Source organism: Gracilinanus agilis, chromosome 3 (genome assembly GCF_016433145.1).
Source record: "Gracilinanus agilis isolate LMUSP501 chromosome 3, AgileGrace, whole genome shotgun sequence".
NCBI classification, from domain to species: Eukaryota; Metazoa; Chordata; class Mammalia; order Didelphimorphia; family Didelphidae; genus Gracilinanus; species Gracilinanus agilis.
Genome location: NC_058132.1, coordinates 95,755,864 through 95,778,627, shown reverse-complemented (window position 1 = coordinate 95,778,627; position 22,764 = coordinate 95,755,864). Strand labels below are relative to the sequence as shown.

The window sequence follows — 22,764 nt, the reverse complement described above, 5'->3', positions numbered from 1 at the left end:
AAGGGAGGAAGCGCTCCCATTGAGCTGCTAGGTGGAGGAGCAAGTGAAGTGAAGAATGTCCTCAGCAAGTGTAGAGAGGGGAAAAGGAGTGGCCTGAGTGCTCTGCTCTCCTCCAACTATGCTGCCTGTGAGCTGCCCACCTTTCCCCACTGTGCACTCCCATTGGGCTGCTGGGCAGAGGGGCAGGGTGATGTGAAAAAATATCATCAGGCACTGTGGAGAGGGAGAAGGGAGCAGCTCCACCCCAAGTCCTTTTGCCTTTCTACTAATGACCTGGGGGGAAAGAGGAGGGTGGCCAAGTGCTCACAGAGAGTGTTCTGTGTGCCATCTTTGGCACCCAAACCATAGTTTCATCATCACTACTATAGACTGATTTCCTTAATGAACTCATAGAGGCAAAAAATATTAAATAAAATACTAGCAAAAAGACCACACCAAGTTATCACAAGGATTATTCACTATGACCAGGTGGGATTTATACCAGGAATGCAAGGCTGGTTCACTATTAGGAAAACCATCTACATAATTGACCATATCAACAACCAAACTAATAAAAAAAAAAATCACATGATTATCTCCATAGATGTAGATGCCTTTGACAAAATATAATACGCATTATACCCATTCCAATTGAAAACTCTATAAAGTATAGGAATAAAATGGCCTTTCCTCAAAATAAGCAGTATTTATTTAAAACCATCAGCAAGTATCATCTGCAAAGAGGATAAGTTAGAAGCCTTTCTAATAATATCAGGAGTGAAGCAATGATGCCCATTATCACACTACTACTTAATATTGTACTAGAAATGCTAGCAGTAGCAATTAGAGAAGAAAAAGAAATTGAAGGGATTAAAGTAGACAATAAGGAAACTAAACTATCACTCTTCGCAGATGATATGATGGTCTACTTAGAGAATCAGAGAAAATTAACTAAAAAGTTAGTGGAAATAATAACTTTAGCAAAGTTGCAGGGTATTAAAAATAATGAGGGCCGAGATCAAAAGAGAGAATAGTATTTTAATAAAAGCCATGCTGATAGAGATAAAAATCATTAGACCACGCACCTGTAAGTATTCAAACCACTGCCTCAGTCATTTTACCTTTCCTATCGCCCCTTCAGGTAGCTAAAGAGGAAGTTCCAAGTCACTTCCCCCTATTTAAAACAGTCCCTCACCTTGAATACATAATCCAAAACAGGAAACCCAGGAAACCCGTTGGACCACGGGAAATGTAGTTTTAAGGACCCCCACAGGTCCACAGAAGTTTGTCAAACACTATATTGAGGTTCAATCCTTCCAAATAGAACCCCAGGTGATTTTAACTAACACAGTACAAAATAAACCCACATAAATCAGCAGCATTTTTATATATTTCCAACAAAACTCAGCAGCAAGAGTTAGAAGAAAAACTCCATTTAAAACCACTCTAGATAATATAAAATATTTTGGAATCTATTTGCCAAGACAAACTCAAGAATTATATGAACACAACTACAAAATACTTTTGACACAAATAAAGCTAGATCTAAACAATTGGAAAAACATTAACTGCTCATGGGTAGGACGAGCTAACATAATAAAAACGACAATAAGTAAATTAATTTGCTTATTTAGTGCCATACATATCAAACTACCAAGAAACTTTTTTATTGAATTAGAAAAAAATATAACAAAGTTCATTTGGAAGAACAAAAGATCAAGAATATCAAGGGAAATAATGAAAAAAAAATGTGAAGGAAGGTGGCCTAGCAGTACCAGATCTTAAACTGTACTATAAAAGCAGTGGTTATCAAAACAATAGGGTACTGGCTAAGAGACAGAAGGGAGGATCGATGGAACAGACCTGGGGTAAATGACCTTAGCAAGCTAGTGTTCAACAAACTCTGGCATCTTTATGCCAGCTTTTGGGACAAGAACCCACTATTTGACAAAAACTGCTAGGAAAACTGGAAAACAATATGGGAAAAATTAGGTTTAGATCAACATTTTACATCCTATTCCAAAATAAATTCAAAATGGGTAAAAATGACCTAAATATAAAAAGGGAAGTTACGAGCAAATTAGGGGAACATAGAAGATCTAAGATATATGTCAGATCTATGGGAAAGGAAAGAATTTAAGACCAAGCAAGAGATAGAGAACATAACAAGATGTAAAATGAATAATTTTGATTATATTAAATTAAAAAACTTTTGTACAAAAAAAAAAAACAATGCAACCAAAATTAGAAGGGAAGTAACAAACCAGGAAAAAAATTATATAACAAAAATCTCTGACAAAGGTCTAATTTCTCAAATATATAAGGAACTGTCGAATTTATAAGAAATCAAGCCATTCCCCAATTGACAAATGGTCATGGGATATGAAGAGGCAGTTTCAGATGAAGTAATCAAAACTATCAATAATCAAATGAAAAAGTGTTCTAAATCCCTTTTGATTAGAGACATGCGAATCAAAACAACTCAGAGGTATCACCTCACACCCAGCTGAGCAGCAAAAGTAGTACACTAATTCATTGCTGGCAGAGTTGTGAATTGATCCAACTATTCTGGAAGGCAATTTGGAATTATGCACGAAGGACTTTAAAAGAAGGTATTCCCATTGATCCAGCAATACCACTACTAAGTTTGTACCAAAAAGAAAATAAAAATGGTTGTACAAAAATATTCATAGCCATGTTCTTTGTGGTAGCAAAAAATCAGAAAATTAGGGGCTGTCCCTCAACTGGAGAATAGCTGAATAAATTGTGGTATCTGATGATGATGGAACACTATTGTGCTTTAAGGAATGATGAACTGCTAGATTTCTATATGAACTGAAAAGATTTCCATGAACTGATGCAGAGTGAAATGAGCAGAACCAGGAGAACATTATACGCAGTAACTGAAACACTGTGGGACAAACAAATATAATTAACTTTGCTACTAGTAGCAATGCAATGACCCAGGACAATTCAGTGGGACTTAGAAAGAATTCTATCCACATCTAAAGAAAGAACTGTGGGGGCAGAAATACAGAAGAAAAACTTATGATTTGTCACTTGTTTATATGGGTATAGGATTTGGGGTTTTGGTTATAAAAGATTACTGTACTACAAAAATGAATAATATGGATATAGGTATCAAGTGATAATACATGTATAACCGAGTGGTTATACATGTCAGTTCTGGGAGTGGGGCGGGAAAACAGGAGGGAGAAAACATGAATCATGTAATCATTGGGAAAATATTTAAAAATAAACAAACACAAAAGAAAATATGCCAAATCTATAGTAATTAAGGGACAGCTAAGTGGTACAGTAGATAAAGGACTGGGATTGGAATCAGGAAGACTCATCTTCACGAATCAAATCTGGCCGCATTTACTACTAGTGTGACCCTGGACAGGTCACTTAACCCTGTTTGACTCAATTTCTCATCTGTAAAAGAGCTGGAGAAGGAATCTTGGCCATGTGTAACAAATAAAATTAATATAGAGGGATAGAATTAAAAATATCATGGTTTCAAAGGGTTTATTGAAAGCCATTTAGAAAAATGAAGCCATGTGCCTATTAAGATTTAGTACACAGGCCAAAAGACGGGAGGTCCTAAGTTCAAATCCACCCTCAGACACTTCCCAGCTGTGTGACCCTGGGCAACTCACTTGACCCCCATTGACCCTTACCACTCTTCCATCTATGAGCCAATACACAGAAGTTAAGGGCTAAAAAATAAAGAAAGAAAGAAAGAATTTAGTTCAAATGCTACACCATACCTCTGCCCACCAAGCTGCTTCACCAGGAAAGGAGAGAGAGCCAGTCCTGGCACTCCCTATTTAACCTTCTGTTTACGTTATTAGACTTCCTGTTCACCTCATTACGCAAGAAGAATCATGGGAAATGTAGATTTGAAAGTCCTAAATGTCCACAGGAAGTTTAGATCAGAGACCTCAAAATTGGTTCAAGGACCCCCAAATTTCCAATATCACACATGAAAACTCCAAATGGAGTCACAAAGAGTTGGATGTGATTAAAACCAACTGAACAAAAATAATATAAAGTGGAATCTATAGTATCAAATGACAGAAATACCATACATGGTAAAGGTCTCATTAAATAACATTAGAGAACTTGAAATCTTTAAGGTTCCTACTTACTCTCCCCCATCTTGGACATGAGTCACAAACAGGAACAAACAGCCTCATAGATTTGTGGGTTCTCTACCCACTTTCCCAGGAAGGAAGGAATTTACTAAGTCCTGACCAGGAACAAACACTCTGCTAAACTCTAGAGATACAAATACAGATTTCTGCCCTCGAGGTGTTTATAGTCAATGGAGAAAACAACATACAAAAAGAGATCTAAAAAAGAAAAGTATGGGGGAATAAATGATTTTGATTTTTTTTTTAAACCCTTAACTTCTGTGTATTGGTTTATAGGTGGAAGAGTGGTAAGGGTAGGCAATAGGGGTCAAGTGACTTGCCCAGGGTCACACGGCTGGGAAGTGTCTGAGGCCAGATTTGAACCTAGAACCTCCCATCTCTAGGCCCGACTCTCAATCCAACTGAGCTACCCAGCATCTCATCTAAGAGATGATTTTGAAATCCAAGTCAAAAGCAGAACCAGGCAGAGAATGAAGATTGACCAGCCTGGGCCTCTGCATAAAACATAGGCAGTACAATGTGGGTGGAGGGAATGGAAGCAAATAACATGGCAGCAGAGACCTGGGACTAAAAACTTATAAGCTGGTAAAGAACTAGCTGGATTCCCACCCCAAAATGAAGAAGACTAAATTTAAACAACCTCAGGAATCCATATAGGAGAGCCCCATAGCAAGTGAAGAGAAAGGAAATAAAAAACTGAGACAGGAAGCCAAAGACAAGCCACTGAGAATGAGAAAAAAAAGCTAAACTACAGCCTGAAAGAAAAATACTGAATGTAAACGAAGTTCCCAAAAAGAGAAATCAACAGGGAAAGGCAAGGCCAGAAGAAAAAAATGTTTTAAAACTTTCTAAAGGTGACAATACACTGAATTAATATCACATTCTAAAAGAAATTAATCACCTCACACACACCAAAAGCAAAACAAACAAAAAAATTCTATAGATTCTCCAGAGATCATGGAGGAGCATCCAAAAACTATAGAATGGTTCAATAGAGAAATCACTTTAAAAAGATGATAATAGGATGGAAAATAAATTGGAAAGCAGAGCTTTGGAAGCAAATTTAGTGGAAGAATACACAACAGAGAACTTTCCAGCACAAGGATCTAGTCTGAGTACTCTTTCTCTGCACCAAGTACCTAGCATACAGGGTTTCAATCTATTCTTTCTTGTCCCTCAACAATGGCCATCACAAAGCCTGGGTCTCTTTCTTCTTATTTCTCCTCTATAATTCCAGGCCCAGTGCTGTTTCTGTCATTGTACCTTGGCCCCTAATAATATAAAAAGATTTTCTGTCCGATTATTCGAATATTCAATTTTCAGGCAAAAAAAATCCCTGTGAGAAGACTGTTTACTTTCTCAGGGGGATCTTTCTATTTCTTCATAATCTCTATCAGCTACTCTCCTCCATCCTGGAAATGCTCTGCTAGAACACAGCCCTTTGTGAATGACTTCCTTTACTCCAAAGAGGAAGCTCTGGTAAAGAGGCCATGCAACTATATGCCAAGAGAGAATCAGAAATGCTGAAGTTGACTATCCGTAAAAAACAAGCACAGAAATAGATAAAACAGATTCTACAGAAGTTCTTGAGTTCTTCAACAGCTTAAAAATGACAATTCTTTATCTTTACCTGTGGAAAATAGATGCTGCTTTAGGTGACCAAGTTACTTCATACATATTGATCCATTAAATCCTAGGACCATTCCATTGAATAAATTTTTTCTCTGATGTCTACACTCTGACCAGGATTATATTTAACCTAGGAGACTTTTACGGAAATGGTGTCTTAAAGGATGTCAAATAACCACATTCCATAACCTGATCCACCATCCTAAGCTAGGAATCACATTGAGTTTAGTCAGTGAGCAGTAGGGATTACCACAATTCAGGAGCATTAGACATTTATCAGGTCCTTCCCAAAAGAAGGTTTCTGTCTGGGGTGTGGTAATATGGTTATTAATAAAAACAAACAAACCAACCACAAGACAGGCATTATGCTGTTTGAACCAAAACCCCTCAGGAAAGATCTGTCATTGTCAGGACATCCACACCCATCACAGATGCACAAACAAATCTCTCACCTTTATACAGACTGCTGCCCAATCACAACTCAAAATATTAATGAGCACTGAGCTAAGAATCTGGAGACCAGTTTCAGTTCTTCTGGTAACTGTGACTATGGACAAGTCTCTTCCATTTCTTCTTTTGTAAAATGAGGAAGCTAAACTTGGTGACCCATAGACTCTCTTCCAGTTGTTCCATGATTCTATAAAATTAGAAGTCATTTACCCATAATATTTGGTTGTACCTAGATTTTATTGAGTAAAGACATGTTTAAGGGAAAACAAGTAATTCAGTTTGAATGGAGTATAGAAAATATAAGAGGTGTTGGGAGGAGTTGGGAAAGTAGGATGACACCAAATTGTGAAGGGCCTTGAATGACAGGCTAAAGAACTAGGCTTCATAGCAATAGAAATTTCTGAACGGAAGAGTAGCAGTTAGAGCTATTTATTAGGAAGATTAATCTGATGAAATATAAGGATGAGCCAGGGGAAGAGAAAAACCAAAATAAGGAGTGTTAAAAGCTGTGTTTTAAAATTAATCTCCTATAAGCAAAAAAATTGGAAACACGGTGAGGAAAATGACAGAAAAAACCATGATGCATGAATTAAATGTATGAAGTGATAAGTATGAAGAATTCAAAGTAAGGATATCCATATAAACTGACTGAAATAAAATTAAATAAGCAGAACCAAAAGAACATAATCATAACAATAAATCAAAAGATCATTAAGTGTAGTATGTTATATATATTGCTAGACAAATGTATCTGGTATTTTTGTGTTACTTTCTTTGTCACAAGTGAGGGTTCAACTTCTACTGGAGAGGAAGGTGGGGAAGGAGTTGTTTCAGAATATAAAAACAAACAGAATCAATAAAATTTCTTTTAAAAAAATTCACTGCATAGTAGTTATATGGGATGAGCTATAGAACATACAAGATAGAGTCAAGTAAACTAGCAAGGGTAGTATTTCAGGAAACTAGGTGTGAGGTGATAAGGATGGTGGTAGTAACAGATGTATAGAGGAACAATTAATGAGGAAGAAAAATTGGACATTTGGAATCAGAGGGCTTGGTTCCTGGTTTTGTTAACATACTACCTACATGACCATGGGCAAGTTATTTAACCTCTCTTAAGCCTGTATTCTTATCCATAAATGAAAGGGAAAAACAAAATGGCCCCCAAACCTTCTTTCAGCACTAAATCTATAATTTCATAATACTGATTCACTGGAAGAAGGCCAAGTAAAGAAGTTAAACAGAGGAAAGAGTAATATTATACTCTCACTTAGCAAGCCACATCTGGAGTATTGTACTCAGTTTGGGGGACCACACTTTAGGAAGATAGCAACAAGCTGGACAGTGCTAGAATGGAAAATGAAGATCATAAGGACAATGGAACATGACATACTGGAATCAGTTGAATAAAGTGAGGATGTTTAGCCTCAAGAAGTGCTTAGGCATATCAAAGAGAGGGAAGAATTAAGAGCAAAAGATAGTTACCTCACAAAAGCAAATGTATATTTAATGTCTAAATCTGTTTTTTTTAACTATAAGAGAAAAATGTAACAAGTCTAAGAAAAAAATTTCTAAGAATTAGAGATAATTAAAAGTGATACTGACTGCCTGAAGTATAGTGGAGCTTCTCTCATAAAAGTCTTTAAGTACAAGTTAGATGATCTCTTTTGAAGGATGAGATAGAAAGAATTTCTTCATTGAGGGTTGACCTCTGAGATTCATTTCCACTTTTAGATTCTGTGAAGTTCAAACAGAATTGACTGGTCTTATTTGATATTACTTCAACTTGCCAATAGTGCATATGGAGAATTAAATAAATACATGTGAAAAATAGTTTATTGTTAGGAGGCAGCCTGAGGAAGTAGAAAGAGAACAGTATTCAGAAATCAGATGACAGAGGTTCAACTCCAAGATGTAAGAGTTTCTATCCATACAACCTTGGGCAAGTCATTTAACCCTTCTAAATATCAGGGTTATAAAACAAACATTTTATAAATTTCAGTGCTATATAACTGCGAGCTATTATTACCAAACAGTAATGACAAAAAGTACTAGTAAGTAATCAAAAAGATTAGAAAAGAGAAGCTTGGCAAAAAAAAATGTGTGTGTGTGTGTGTGTGTGTGTGTGTGTGTGTGTGTACACACACACACACACACACACTCCCAATATACAACCAGTTATCACATAAAATGCTCCCATTCTGGGAGGCAAACGAAGACTGAAAAAAGAAAGCTTTGATACTCTGATTTATGAATTTATCAATGTTGGTGATACCTCCTCTAAAAAAGATCCAAACCCCTTCCTAATCTTTTACTGGTTAACACTTTCTGGATGACTTGGACAAAAAGACTGATTCTCCCAGTGGTCAAGTTTTGGCTAATGGCCCTCTCTACACTTAATCAAGCTTATCCTTTGAAAAAACGGTGAGACAGCCTATCATTAGAATTATCATAAAAACCTCTCCAGTTTTTTAGGACTTAAAGAGTTTATGCTCTTTTAATATTGGCTCCACAAAGTCAGGATTACTTCTGTGCTATGTGACATTAGAGGAAGCCTTCAGCAGAAAGGGAAAAATTAATGAACTAATAATAAAGTTTCATATTTTTTTCAATATTCAACAAATATTAGGCAACTATTACATATAATGTATTGGGAACTAAAGGAAAAGGAATAACGGAGCAAGCATTTATGAAATATCTACTTTGTGCCAATACTATGCTAAGTGCTCACAAATATTATCTTAGAATAAGCCATGGTCCTGTCCCCCAGGAAGAAAGGCCCTACAGTGTGATAAAATCCACACTAGTCCATAAGTAGGAAGACCTGGGGAAGTTCTGATATTTACAACCTCTGGACAGGTCACTTAACCTCTTGAAGCCTCAATTTCTTCAGCTGCAAAATGGTGGTTATAATATTTGCAGCATTACCTTCTACATGAGTCAGCTAGGTGGTGCATAGAAATAGTATCAGACCTGGAGTCAGGAAGATTCTCATCTTCCTGAGTTTGAATCAGGCCTCTTGCACTTACCTGATTTGGCTCAGGTTCCTCATCAGCAAAATAAGCTGAAGAAGGAAATGGCAAATTACTTCAGTATCTTTGCCAAGAAAACCTTAAAAGGGGTCACAAAGTTGGACAGAAAACTGAACAAATCTTCTACATATCACTGTCATAAAGAAAGCACTTTGTAAACTTTCAAATCTATAAAAAATGTTAAATTTTTTATTACATTTATTTAAAATTTTAAATATTAAATTAAATTAAAAAATTTTAAATCAAATCTTAAAAAAAAACTAGGTATACAAATAATGCCCCCATTTTACATGAGGTTAAAACTAAGGCCCAGAACAGCTATATAAAGTCACAACTTGGCCTTTGACCAAAGACTGCATGCCTGGGTAGCACCCTCTGTTCCCCAAAGTTAAGCAGGAGAAAAGGAATCATTTATTAAGTACCTACTACATTATTTCATTTTAGTCTAACAACTCTGGGAAGTAAGTGCTATTATTATCCATTTTACAGTTGAGGAAACCTAGGCAAGCAGTGGTTAAGTGTCTTGCCCAGGGTCACACAGCTAGTTAAATATGTGAGACTGGGTCTGCCGTCAGATCTCTCTGACTGCAAGTTCAGTACACTAAACAGTATGCCAACTAGCTTTCTGGGCTCATTATACTAACACCAAATTTAGTGCTGACACGAAAATGCTATAGCCTATCTGAGCTTTGACTATCCAACAGCCTCAGCTTCCCTGGTAGCTAGGATCACAGACATGTTCTATCACACCAAACTTGCTCTCATCCTTCATATATACTATTTTCTAGCTAATACAGTAGATGCTTAATAAGTATTTCTTGAATTATTCTAAAATGATGATCCTATGATTTGGGACATAGACTCTAAACGACCACCTCAGTGCAACTATCAATAATATGGAAATAGGTCTTGATTATTGACACATGTAAAGCCCAGTGGAAATGCAGGTCAGTGGCTATGGGGGGGGTGAGGAGGGGGAAGATCATGTAACCATGGAAACATTTTCTTAAAAAAAAAAAAGTTTAAATGATGATCCTTTAAAAATTGCAGAGAGAAGGGGAGGATGGGTAGCTCAGTGGATTGAGAGCCAGGCCTAGAGACAGGAGGTCCTAGGTTCAGATCTATCCTCAGATACTTCCCAGCTGTGTGACCCTGGGCAAGTCACTTCTCCCCCACTGCCTACCCTTACCACTCTTCTGCCTTGAAGCCGATACACAGTGTTGACTTTAGGAGGGAAGGTAAGGGTTTAAAAAAATAAAAATAAAAATTGCAGAGAGAGTATAGAAACAGTTGCAATCTCTGCTGATTCCCTATAGTCTGCTAAAATCATCTCTGTGGAAAGTACCATGCTAAAGCAACCAGCTACCACATAAAATGTATCAATAAATTTCTTAAGAAGATAAATTGGGCTGACTGACATCTTTAAATCAGTGGTTCACAAACTTTTTTGGCTTACCACCCCCTTTCCAGAAAAAATATTACTTAGCCCCTGGAAATTAATTATTTCTAATTTTAATAGCAATTAATAGGAAAGATAAATGCACCTGTGGCCATCACTGCCGCACTGGATCACTGCAGCACCCACCAGGAGGCGGTGGCGCCCACTTTGGGAATCACTGCTTTAAATCTTTGTTTTAAGTCAGTTCAATAAGCATTTATTAAGTACTCACTATGTTCTAGAAATACAAAGACAAAAAAAAATTTTTTTAAGTAGTTCTCTCTCTTCAAGGAGTTGACATTCTACTGGTTCTCAAAAGCAAACTTTTTTTTTTACCTCATAAACAAAATATTTGATCATGCACTGAAAAAATCTATATTTATCTGCAATTTCTATACATATACTATTGTACTAATGTTAAGTACATTATAAAATGTTCACAAAAAGATACTAAAAAAAGAATAAAGATGAAAAATACAACTTGTTCATTTTTTTCATTTTATTTAATGGCAAGAAAATCCCTTTACTCTCACTAGAAATAATATTTTAGTAATACTAATTTATTGAGAGAATGTGATTAAATATGCTTTATTATTTGAAGAGAAATAATTTCCTGTGTATGTCCTAAAACAGAATTTTCAGGATGGCAACACTCCTAAGGGCAGCCAGAACCAGATTAAAATGTAATTGGTTAATAGTTAACAAAACAAAAATATCATAGAATATAGATAATGTTAATTATGTGATTTTTCTAAGACAATACGTTGTTGTGAGGGATCCTAATGTATGGTTTAGTGACCCTTCACTTTCTATTTGAGTCTGCCATCAGGGCCCTAGAGTATGGAGCAAACTAAAGTGAACAAGATGCCCAGAGTGTTTTGAGTAGAGGGAAGGCATGGTCAGACTTGTACAATGGGAAAATCGCCTTGCCATGTATATAGAGGGCAGATGACTAGACCAGGAAGAGACTTAAAAGAGAGAGGGCAACTAGGAAGCCATTACAATAGTCTAGGCAAGAGGTAATAAGCACCTAAATTAGGGTGTTGGCTTTATTAGGAAAAAGAAGAGAATGGATTCAAAATGTGTAGAGATAGAAATTATATTTGGGTTGACTAAAAGGTGACATCATGTTTGTGAAACTGGATGACTACAAAGATGGTGATGTTCTCAAAAGAAATAAGGAAGTTTTGGAAGAGGAGTGGGTTGTGGGAGAAGAAATAAAATAACTCAATCTTTTCCACTTAAAATGAAAAGAGGGTGGGAGGGTAGAAGATGTTCTTACAAGTCATTGCTCCTGAGCACAGAGCTTAGTGTCTGACAGAGGTCTGATGAAGCCACAGGGTATTCATAGGGAAAGAAGGTAAAAGATGATACATGAGGGAAGGAAAGAGGTTAAAAAGAGGTACATTTTCCCAATGGCACAGCTAGTGCTGCCAGTGAGGATGGGGGTGGAGGGGTGGGGTGTGTGTTAAAGAATCTAAGTTCTAGTAAAGTTATAATTGTGGTAAGGAACAGGCAAGCACAAAAGAAGACGACTGAGAACTAGAACAGTGGGAGCAAATGGGCAATGGAGTGAAGAAAAGCTACATGAGGATGGATCAAGGGTGGAGACAGGCCCTATAATTACCTATAAAAAGGAAGATAAGATGTGACCTGTCTTCTTACCCTCCAAAATGATTGGCCACATATCCCATAGGGTCAAACAGATGACCACTTTGTAGACCTTTGTTCCAAAAAATGTGTGTATCAATAATAATTTTACGTGTAACTGCTCTTGAATCTCATTTTCTTTTGGATATTCACTCATCTGAAGAGAAAGCAGGTATACATATATTTAGGGAGGTATGATTCAAGAACAAGAGAAGGGCCTAGCCTGCAATTATGAATGTTGTTTGTCTTATTTGTATATATGAGCATGATCTCCTTAAATAATTAGGAGGTGTGCCACTATCAGCTGTTGTCTGTTTATTCCATTTGAGCCATCTTTCCCAGAGCCCTGCAGAAGTTTGGAATTCAACAGAAGTTTCACAAAAGATTCTGTCTGACCAGTGAAGCTAAAAGCAATACACTTTTATTTGGTTCTTTTTAATTCAGATAAGGAAAGGTAAATGCTAAGCCAGTATAACTGGGTTTGAAACATAAGGGGCAATGATAATAAAAGAAGGACCTAACCAGAGTGCTCTTCAGAAAGCAGGAGTGATTCCTCAAAGCCAAAGCAGGAAGAAGAGATGGGGGAAGCCATCTTCTTTGTTTGGATCCTACGAGTTGAGTTGAAAGAGCCCTTAAACATCACCCAGTTTGAATCACTCATTTTTACAAACGAAGAAAATGATATCCAAAGAGATTAACCAAAAATCACAAAGCAAGGAGGCAAAGGCGCTGGAAATAGAATCCAGCTCCTCTGACTCCAAGCCTAGCACTTTTCCTCATATACCAGGGCTACCTCATTACTCAGTTTCAATGCATCTGGCTAAGTTAGAAGACCTCCTACATAGGGCAGAACACCACAATGAGCACTTGCAGACTCTAACACAATGCTGAAGCCAGTAAAGACTGTTGCTTTTCCTATGGAGGGACAGTCTTACTCAGGCTCTTCATCTTTGGTGTCATATAAGCTAAGCAAACAGGTATTGACCAAGAGAAATCCCCTTCCCAACACTCTCTCTACAAGCAGAAGGAATAGAAATCTCTAAGACTCCAAAAAAGCTAAGGTAAGGGCAGCAAGATGGAGGAGGGGTTACATTTACACCAGAGGCAGCCTGCTATGAGAGACTAAGTCCCAAAATGAGCAGAAGTTTCAGCTGGGTTTTTCGATTTTCTGCTTTGTTTTTTGGCTATTTTTCTGTGTTTTCAAAGTTTAGTTTCAAGTTATAAAGCCATGATAATATATTAGGTCAGAAATACTAATAACATCATAGGTAAAACTATTAATTTGGTAGATCCATTCTGGAAATCAATGTGGAATTACACAAATAAAGTATCTAAACTGCCCACACCCTTTGACCTAGAGATTCCATGACTAGACACCTGCCCCAAGGAGGTCAGTGACAAAGAGAGGTTTCATATTCACCAAAATATCTACAGCAGCATTTTTTGTGATAGCAAAGAACTGGGAATGATATAAATGACCACTATGGGGAATGGTTAAACACACTGTGGTATATAAACCTAAGGGAAGATTACTATGCTCTAAGAAACAAGAAACATGATAAATACAGATAAACAAAGCTAGGAAAACAAATACAATTTCAACAATGTAAATAGAAAAACAATCAGAAAATAACAAAAACGGAATGTTACAAAATTATAAAGAACAAGCTTTGCCTTAAAGAACAGATATGAGAAGATATCCTCCTCTTTTTGCAGAGGTTGGGGTCCAAGACTGTGGAAGATGGCAAATAACCTCAGATCTTTTTTTTATGTGTTGATCAATTATGCTTAATTTTTCTTCCTCTTCTTCCATTTTTTCTTTTTTTTTTTTTAAATATTCTTGGTTATAGGGGTAAGGAGAGATACTGGGGAAATTTTAGCTATATAAAAAGAAAAAGTATAAAGATCTAGTAAAACTAATTTAGCTACATATATTATATACACATTACACATTATAATAATATCTAGTATTTATATAGTACTTTAAGGTTTGCAAAGCACTTACAAATATTACCTCATTTGGTGCTGACAACAACCCTGGGAGACAGAGGTAGGCACTATTATTATCTCTATTTTGCAAATGAAGAAATTAAGACACATAGAGGTTAAATGACTCTAGTAGGTGTCTGAACTAGTTTTAAAGTATTTCTGACTTAAGTAAAGGCCTGATGATCCATCCACTGAATTATCAAGAGTACATGTGAGAAATCATGCATACACACATGCACACGTACACATCAGGCCAGCTCTAGCCATGCTCTACTTTATTCTTCAGTTTTCCTTCAACCTCTTTCCAATTCCATAACCATAATTAAATCAATACTGTCACTGCTTTTGGAAAAGCTATCAATATCCTCTCTTATGGCTCCACTCACTATCCTTGTAACTATCTAAGTTTAGATTTGTCTAGATTATCTAAAGTTTGGTTTAGATTTTAAACCAAAATGCCTCTTTCTGGCCACTTCTCTCTATGTGCTATCTCCCCTATCAGGATGTAAGCTCCTTGAGGGATAGGGGCTGCCTTCACTTTTTTATTTGTACCCTCAGAGCTTAGGAAAATGCTTGGTGAATAGTGCATGCTTTTTAATAAATGCTTTTTTCATTCATTTATTGTGCTGAAAAGATTTTGCCTTTTTGGAAGTAAGATCTGTATTAAAGGTCTGCCTAAGAAGAGGGAACAAATTCTCAAGAGGCTGGTGAACTTCAGGATAGTAGAATTTAAAAGTAGGGAGCAACTGAAGATTTTTGGATCTAAGAATAACATGATCTAATTGATGCCTAAAGTATATTACTAAGAGCTGGAAAGGCCTTTAAAGATAATCTAGACCCCCTTTCATTTATTTTATTGAGGAGGTAAGAGACTTGCCCAAAGTCACACAAATAAAAGCAAGATTAGAAGCCAGGTAGACTGACTTTAAATCCAGTGTTCTTTCCACTATACTACTATAGCTAAGACTTTAGTTAGACATAATATAAGTTACTTCACTGAAGCAGTATAGTGTAGGAAAAGACTTTTATAAGTCTTATCAGGATAGCATGGGTTAGAAGCCTAGCTCAAATTACCTTTGTGGTCCTGGGCAATGTCTCTGAGCTCACCTATCTTACAAGATACCCATACTTTCTCTCATTCTGTGATTCTTCACTAAATCTTCAAGTAAATTGTTCAGAAAGAATTAGCTTCCAGTAATGTCTTGGAGACCCTACCTATGTTTTTAAATTTTTTAAAGAAGTTTGAGGGAGAGGCAGCTAGGTGGCTCAGCAAACTGAGAGCCAAGTCTAAAGACAGGAAGTCTGGGGTTCAAATGTGGCCTCAGATATTCCTATCAGTGTGATCCTGAGCAAGTCATTTAAGCCCTATTGCCTAGTCCTTACTACCCTTTTGCCTTGGAACTAATACATAGTATTGATTTCAAGATGAAAGGTAAAAATTTAAAAAAAAAAGTTCAAGGAACCACAAACAGCTCTCTTGCCATTTGAGATCCTTTAATCAAATACTTTGTCCAGTTTTTGGTCCATCTATCAAGCAAAAGCTAGATGACAAATTGTTTAGGACACTACAGATTTCTGCTTTCAGTGAGAATTTGGACTATGGATAGTCCACAGAGGTCCCTTCTAATGCTATTATTCTATGAGCCTAAGTGACTGACAGAAAAATCTTTTTAAAAAATAGAACTAAAAAACCCCGCTATACTAATAAATTAGTATGGAGATAATCAGAATGTTACTATTACGGCATAGTACAATAATGCAAGTTGTTAATGACAAACCTAAGTCATGAAAAGACTCAAAAGCATTTAATGTACATGTAGTTTAGCAAGATATCCCTAAAAAACTTTGCTGAACATAAATCTCTTTGTGTTATTCCTTGTTACTTGATATGATACTGCATCTTTCAAGGAATGATTTACAATTCATCATAGGCATGGAAAATAATATGGAGGTGTAGTATATCTTTAAAAAATTTAGTATGCACAAGATAAGCTTTAGTAGCCAGCAAAATATATGTATGTCGAGTGCCTGCTTGTTTCCCTTTAGATTTCAGATAAACAAAATGCTACTGTAGTAATAATAACAGCAGGTCATGTTTCTATAGCGCTTTCTTCACAACAGCCCTACAGGATAAGTAACAAGTTTTAAAGGCAAGGAAACTGAAGCTCAGAAAGGGTAACAATCTACCATTCATGCAAATGCTAAAATAATGTGCTTCATATATCAATTAAATTGTGTCATTCTTAAATCCAAAAATCTTCTGTGGCTCCCTACTGTAAAACAAAATTCATATTACTCTGTCTAGAATTCAAGGCCTTTTCATTCTTATGTCTTATTTCTCCCCTATAAATATTCTTATACTCCAGTCAAACTGGACTCTTATATCCCTTTCTGTGCTTACTGAATTCTTATTCATCCTTTTAGGCAAATCAATCTGGCCTACTATATGAGGCTTACCTTGATTTCTCTGGAGTGATAAGGTTTCCTCTCAGACCTAATTTAGCATTTAAAGCAAACCAGTTAACCTCTCCTGGGTCTCAGTTTCCCCACCCATAAAATGAAGAGGTTTGGAAAGATAGCCTCTAAAACCCTTCCAGCTCTAAATTAATATAAATCTGCTTGCTTAATTAACCCTCTAAAAATGCATTGGTCTCCAAACTTTGATCAAGCACTCCTATTAAAAAATTTTTGAGCAGACCCCCAATGCATGTATTTTATTTCTAAACTTATACATGTATTTCTATGCTAATAATTATATTATAAAACCTATATAAAAATAAATATCAAAATAGATGAGATAAAAATCAAATAGTTTTTTATGCTAGAGTAAATAGAGAACCACTGGAGTTTGCTTTAGGAAAATAACTTCAGCACATGTATTGGAGTATAGATTTGAGAGGGAAGAGATTTGAGGCAGAAAGACCAATTAGGAGGTTGTTGCAATAATACAGATAAGAGGTGAAGCTGAACTGAACTGGTGGTGAATTGAGTAGGGAGAAAGGGATTATATTAGCAGAAATAACATTTGGCTACTGCTTGGCTATGTGAATTAACAGAAAAGTCAAGTAGAACATCAATATTGCAAATCTGGGTGACTAGAAAGATATGGGTGTCTTCAAAGAAATAGAGAAGTTTGAAAGAGGGATGGGTTTAGGTACAAAGATAACAAGTTCTGGTTAAGACCTATTGTATTTGAAATGCCTCTTATACATCAAATTCAAAATGTCCAATAGTCAGGGACTAGAATTCAGTAGAAAGATTTGGGCTGTATATATAGAGCTATGAGCCATTTGCACAAAGATGATAATTAAACCCATGAGAGCTGATGAAGTCACCAAGAGGGAGAATATAGAGCAAGCAAAAAATGCCCAGCATGGAGCTTTAGTGAATACCTACAGTTAGGAAGCTCAAAACAAATAATGATCCATCAAATAAGAGTAAGAAGCAAATGCTTAGGAGGAAAACCATAGAAAAAGCAACATCACAACAATCTAAAGAGGAAAAGAAAGATGATGGCCAACAGAGTCAAACGCTACAGAAGGGTCAAGAAGGATAAAGTCTGAAAAAAGGTCATCAGATTATCATTGGTTGGCCCCAAAGAAGAAATATGAGAAGACACCTTTTCTTCCTTCTTTTGCATAGGGAAGATGACTACAGATGTAGAACACCGCCCACAATGTCAGACTTCTACAATACACTATGTAATCATGCTGAACTTTTTTCTCCTATTTTTTTCTGTTATAAGGAATGGTGCACTGGAAAGGGATACAGTGAAAAAACTGATGTAAGAAACAAAAGATAGTAATAATTTTTAAAAAGATTGTTGGTAACTTTGAAGAGAGCAATTTCAGTTGACTGATTAGTCAAAAATAAGGAGAACCTGAGAAACCTGAAGAAGAGTAATATTCCTGATAGAAATACCAGTTGGGCAGAGGAGTGGATCTGGAAAGAAAAATAAGGTAACTACAGTTCATGAAGGCCTGTCCATTAAGGGTTACTTAATCTTTCCAACCAAAAAATTAAAAGTATGTAAAATGATGCTCTTAGTGAAGGGAAAGGGTTCTTCACCAGCCCTAGAACAAAGGTCCTCTTCATCAGGGACTTCTGCTGCTAGGAGGTAAAACGAGAGGTAGGGGTATGGGAGTGAGAGGATCAGGAAAAATTGTGTGGATGAGGCAAATGCCTGGATCCCTTAGGGTACAACCATCATCATGAGGTGAGAAGATTGTTGAAAGATGTGATACAGTTGTGTTGGAGACAAGCCCACAGCTATCTTGGGATAGGATTCCAGACATTTTTACCTTCGTATTGATTGATCACACACCTGAGGGATCCAAGTACCAGTCCAAACTTTGCAGACTTTTTCAAACTTTTCAACTTTCAATAGCGTCATAATGATCTGTGTCATATTATCCTACTATGTTATGTGGTAAGCTTTATGACAGAAAGAATATCTTCACCAAACTTTCTATGTTTATAGCTAAATATAAGGTGAAAAATTAACATGTTTGTTGAATGAATAAATGACATTGCTCAGGGACAAATTCCAGAAGTGTCCAAACCAGAAATTCAGTAAGATTATTTACCTGCACTAAGCTGTCACTATTGCATTTGTATATTAAAAAATTATCTACAAAGCCCCTCTGTTCACTTCAGAATTCTGAACTGTACGTGGTTCTTGTAGCTGGGCAACAGAAAACCAATACAAGTCTCTTGAGGACTATTATTATTATATGAAAAACTCCTAATATAGAAATTCCTTCTACAAGAAATGTAAGTCTATGACTAACAAGTCAAAGACAGTTACCTGAAGCATACACACAAAAGTTAATGATAATGAGTATAGTAGAATTTGAACCCAGATCTTCCAACCAGCTATGCACTTGCCAAAATGTCTCCAATGCTTTAATAATGCTGTCTGTTTTCCATTGAAGAAATGTAATCTACTGTATGAAAAAATGCTCCAAATAAGTAACTATTAAAGAAATGCAAATTAAACAACTCTGATTTCCTACCTCATCTATTGGATTGGCAATGATAACAAAAAAAAGCAAAATGGTATATGGTAGAAGGGCTAAGGAAATAGGTATTGCTGGGTGCACTGTAACTGGTCCAGCCAATCTGGGAAACAATTTGGAACTATATCCAAAAAGTTAGCAAACTATACCCAAAGTTATTAAATTATACTTGCCCTTGGACCCAGAAGTACCATTACTAAGCCTATCCTTCAATGAGATTTCAAAGGAGGAAGGGGATCCACAGGTACAAAAGGTATTTATCTTGTAAATGCAAAAAACTGGAAACTAAGGGGGTATCTACCTACTGGGAAATGGTTAAAAAATTATGGATATGAATGTAATGGAATAGTATTGCAAAATAAGAAATTACATAACAGACCATTTCAGAGGAAACTGGGAGGGCCTTTATGATCTGATACAAGTAAGCAGGACTGGGAGAATAATTTACATAATGACATTATAGAGAAAAAAAAACTTTCAAAGACTATGGAATGCTTGATTAATGCAATAATAAACTAGAAGTCTGAAGATGATTCACATCAACACCTCTTGCCAGAGAGATGATGGACTTAAAATTCAGAATGAGATATTTTTGGACAAGGATAGCCAATGTAGGAATTTCTTTTAGTGGATAATACATATTTGTTATGGAGTTTTGTTGTTTTGGGGTTTTTGAAGACAAAAGGATACCAGTGAGAAAAAGGTTTGTAAGAACAAATGATAATATATTTTTGTATGTAATAGAAAATATGAACCTTCAATAATAAAAGAAAATACATTTGTATATGTTAATTTATGCCTGGTTGATTCATTTTGATTTATTCCTTTTAAAAGTGGGAATAAATGTGTTTTAAGAATTTAAAAAGGAATTCTGATTAGCCCCACTGTATTAGTGTGCATTTTATTTGTAATACTACATAGTTGGATAGACTTTATCAACTAACCAAATTAAACCTAAAAGAATACCTTAGTAGTAACCATTAACTACCTTGGAATGGACTCCTGAATTAGTTTATTTATTCTACTTCAGCTTCCCTTTCACAGAAACATATTAAAAATAAAGAAATAAAACTAATATTTTCTTTTTCCATATAAAACAATCATAAGGTTTAATGTGACTACATATTCAGGAACCAAAAGTAAGAAAATAAGGGGGAATATATTGGTCACACTAATTCTCAACCAGTATTTTTTTCTTAATCTTATTAGAGAATATGAAGTAATTTTAGGAATCCTTAATTTAGAAGTTTTACATCTCACTTCATGTCATTTTCTTTAGTCCCCAAAGCTACCTGATTTTTAACAAAATTTGGCTGTGTGAGAAACACAGTTTTCATAAATCTTTATTATCTCTGGTGGTTACAACTTCATATTAGAGAATTGACAGAAATGTAGGCTTGGAAGGGTATAGGAATAAAAACCTTCACCCTCTTCTTATCTCATATAACCTTTAAATATCCAATAGAACTAACTTCAAGGGAAATGCAGTCCCATTAGCCACTTAATAGATATGATGCTAATTAAAATAAGAATAGTATGAATTACATTGCATGCGCAGTAATAACACAATGATACCAAATCATAGGGAAAAGTCTAAGTTGTAATACCTTCCAAAACACCTGAAAGAAAAAGGGAAGGCAGAGTGCCAAAAAGAATGACTTCATTAATAAAAACACTGAAGCCCAGAAAGATGACAGGTACACTGACCGTTTATGAAAACACAACACTGCATTCTGGAACCTGTAGTTTAAAAGACTGGATTTTTTCATAACAATACTCTACTCCCCTTTATGAAAATTACACATCCCAAGGCTCCCAGCATTCCAGTAGCAGCAGCAGCATTTTACACCCTGGTAATCCATTCCATAAAATGAAGGAGGGAGACAACTTCTTATCTACAGATAAGCCAAGTTAATTTTACCAGAGTAAACTGTGTATGCCTCAACCTAGCCCAAGGACAAGTCCCAACAAAATCTTTTGGCTTTTGTTTGCTCTTTACACTTTCATTTCAGTCTACACTTTTGATCACAAGAGACAGAGGTTGGGCAAAGACTGATCTCGATGAACAGACCAGGGGGTAGGGAGCTGAGAAAAAGGGAAAGAAAAGTAGGAAATTACGTCCCAGACAACCTTCTAGACCAAAACTGTACAGCAAACAATGTCCAGGACCCCTCTCCCTTTAAACTTAATAGCTCTTTATAATAAGAGTTCAGTGCTCCATCTCCATCCAACCTGCCCCCCTGAATCCATCCTTTGCCTAGACTGGGATTTCCCCACCATCACAGAGCAAATTCAATTTCTCTTCTGCCCACAATGAACCCAACTTCTCCCAAATCTAACTTGTCTCCAACCTATCCCAAGCCTACAACTTTCCTTTAATTTTCCAACTTTCCCAGCCCTATGCCAGAAGATGAGAATCATATCATATGCCAGAAGATGAGAAGATGCCAAATCCATTTTATCTCATTCCTTCAAAACTGGCCTGGTCCTCCAGTCATCCTAGGTCCGTAGCATTCCTTCTTTTCACTACAAATTCAACCTACCTCTAAATCATCGAGCATCCAGATCCAATCTTGCCCCTATCACCCACATCATAGTCTCCCCCTCAATCCAATTTACCCTTGAACGAACTCAAAAGCCCCATTATCTCAAAGCCACATGCCACAATATAATATATTTAAACAAAAACACACATCTAACCAGCTCCCTGAAACCTCAGAAGCCCGTTATTTCTCCTGATTCCCAACCCAAATTCAATCTAGCTCCCAGACTCATTTCAAGCCCAAAAGCCTAGCTCAGGGTCATTCTTCCCTTAAATCCAAACGTGACTCACTATTCCTGCAAATTCAACCTGTTCTCTGACCCAAGATCTTCTTCTGTTCCCCCAAAATCCAATCTGACCCGTTCCAGATCCACGAGCTCCTCTTCCAAAATCTGACCTACTCTCCGAAGCTTGACTCCTCCCCCAGAAGATCGGTTTGTACTAGAGGTAGGATGAGAAGATGAAAGGAGGAAGAGAAGAAGAGAATGAGAAGGGAAAAGAGGAGGAGGATGAAGAAGAAAAAGAATGGAAGAGAAAGGGAAGAAGAAGTAAAGGAAAGAAGTAGGAAATGGGAAGAAGGAAACGGGGAGGAAGAAGGGGGAAAGAAGAGGAAGAAAATGAGAGGAGGAGGGGTACGCCCGGAGGAACGGGACATAAGAGACTGCACCTTCCTCGGCGACCGCAGCCCGCTGCTCCTCGGCTCCCGCATGTCCGGCTCCCGGACCGGCACCAGCGGGGTCCCCGTCCAAGCGGCGGTGGCGGCGGCGGCCCCGGTGGAGCCGCTCCCACAGTTCAGCCTCGGCCAGGCCGCTGGGGCGGGGGCGGGGGCGGCGGCGGGCTCGGCCCAAGGGGCGGCTGCGGCTGCCGCAGCGCGGGC

The 22,764-nt window shown here is 36.9% G+C and overlaps 1 protein-coding gene across 1 annotated transcript in view; it reads right to left on the bottom strand.

Moving 5' to 3' along the window:
- Positions 1-22,764, bottom strand: part of RNF169 (ring finger protein 169) — a 111,605-nt gene that overhangs the window by 83,700 nt on the left and 5,141 nt on the right. Inside the window, exon 2 of the mRNA XM_044668143.1 lies at positions 22,555-22,684. Coding sequence (XP_044524078.1) covers positions 22,555-22,684 — 130 coding nt within the window. The remainder of the gene's footprint in view (positions 1-22,554; positions 22,685-22,764) is intronic.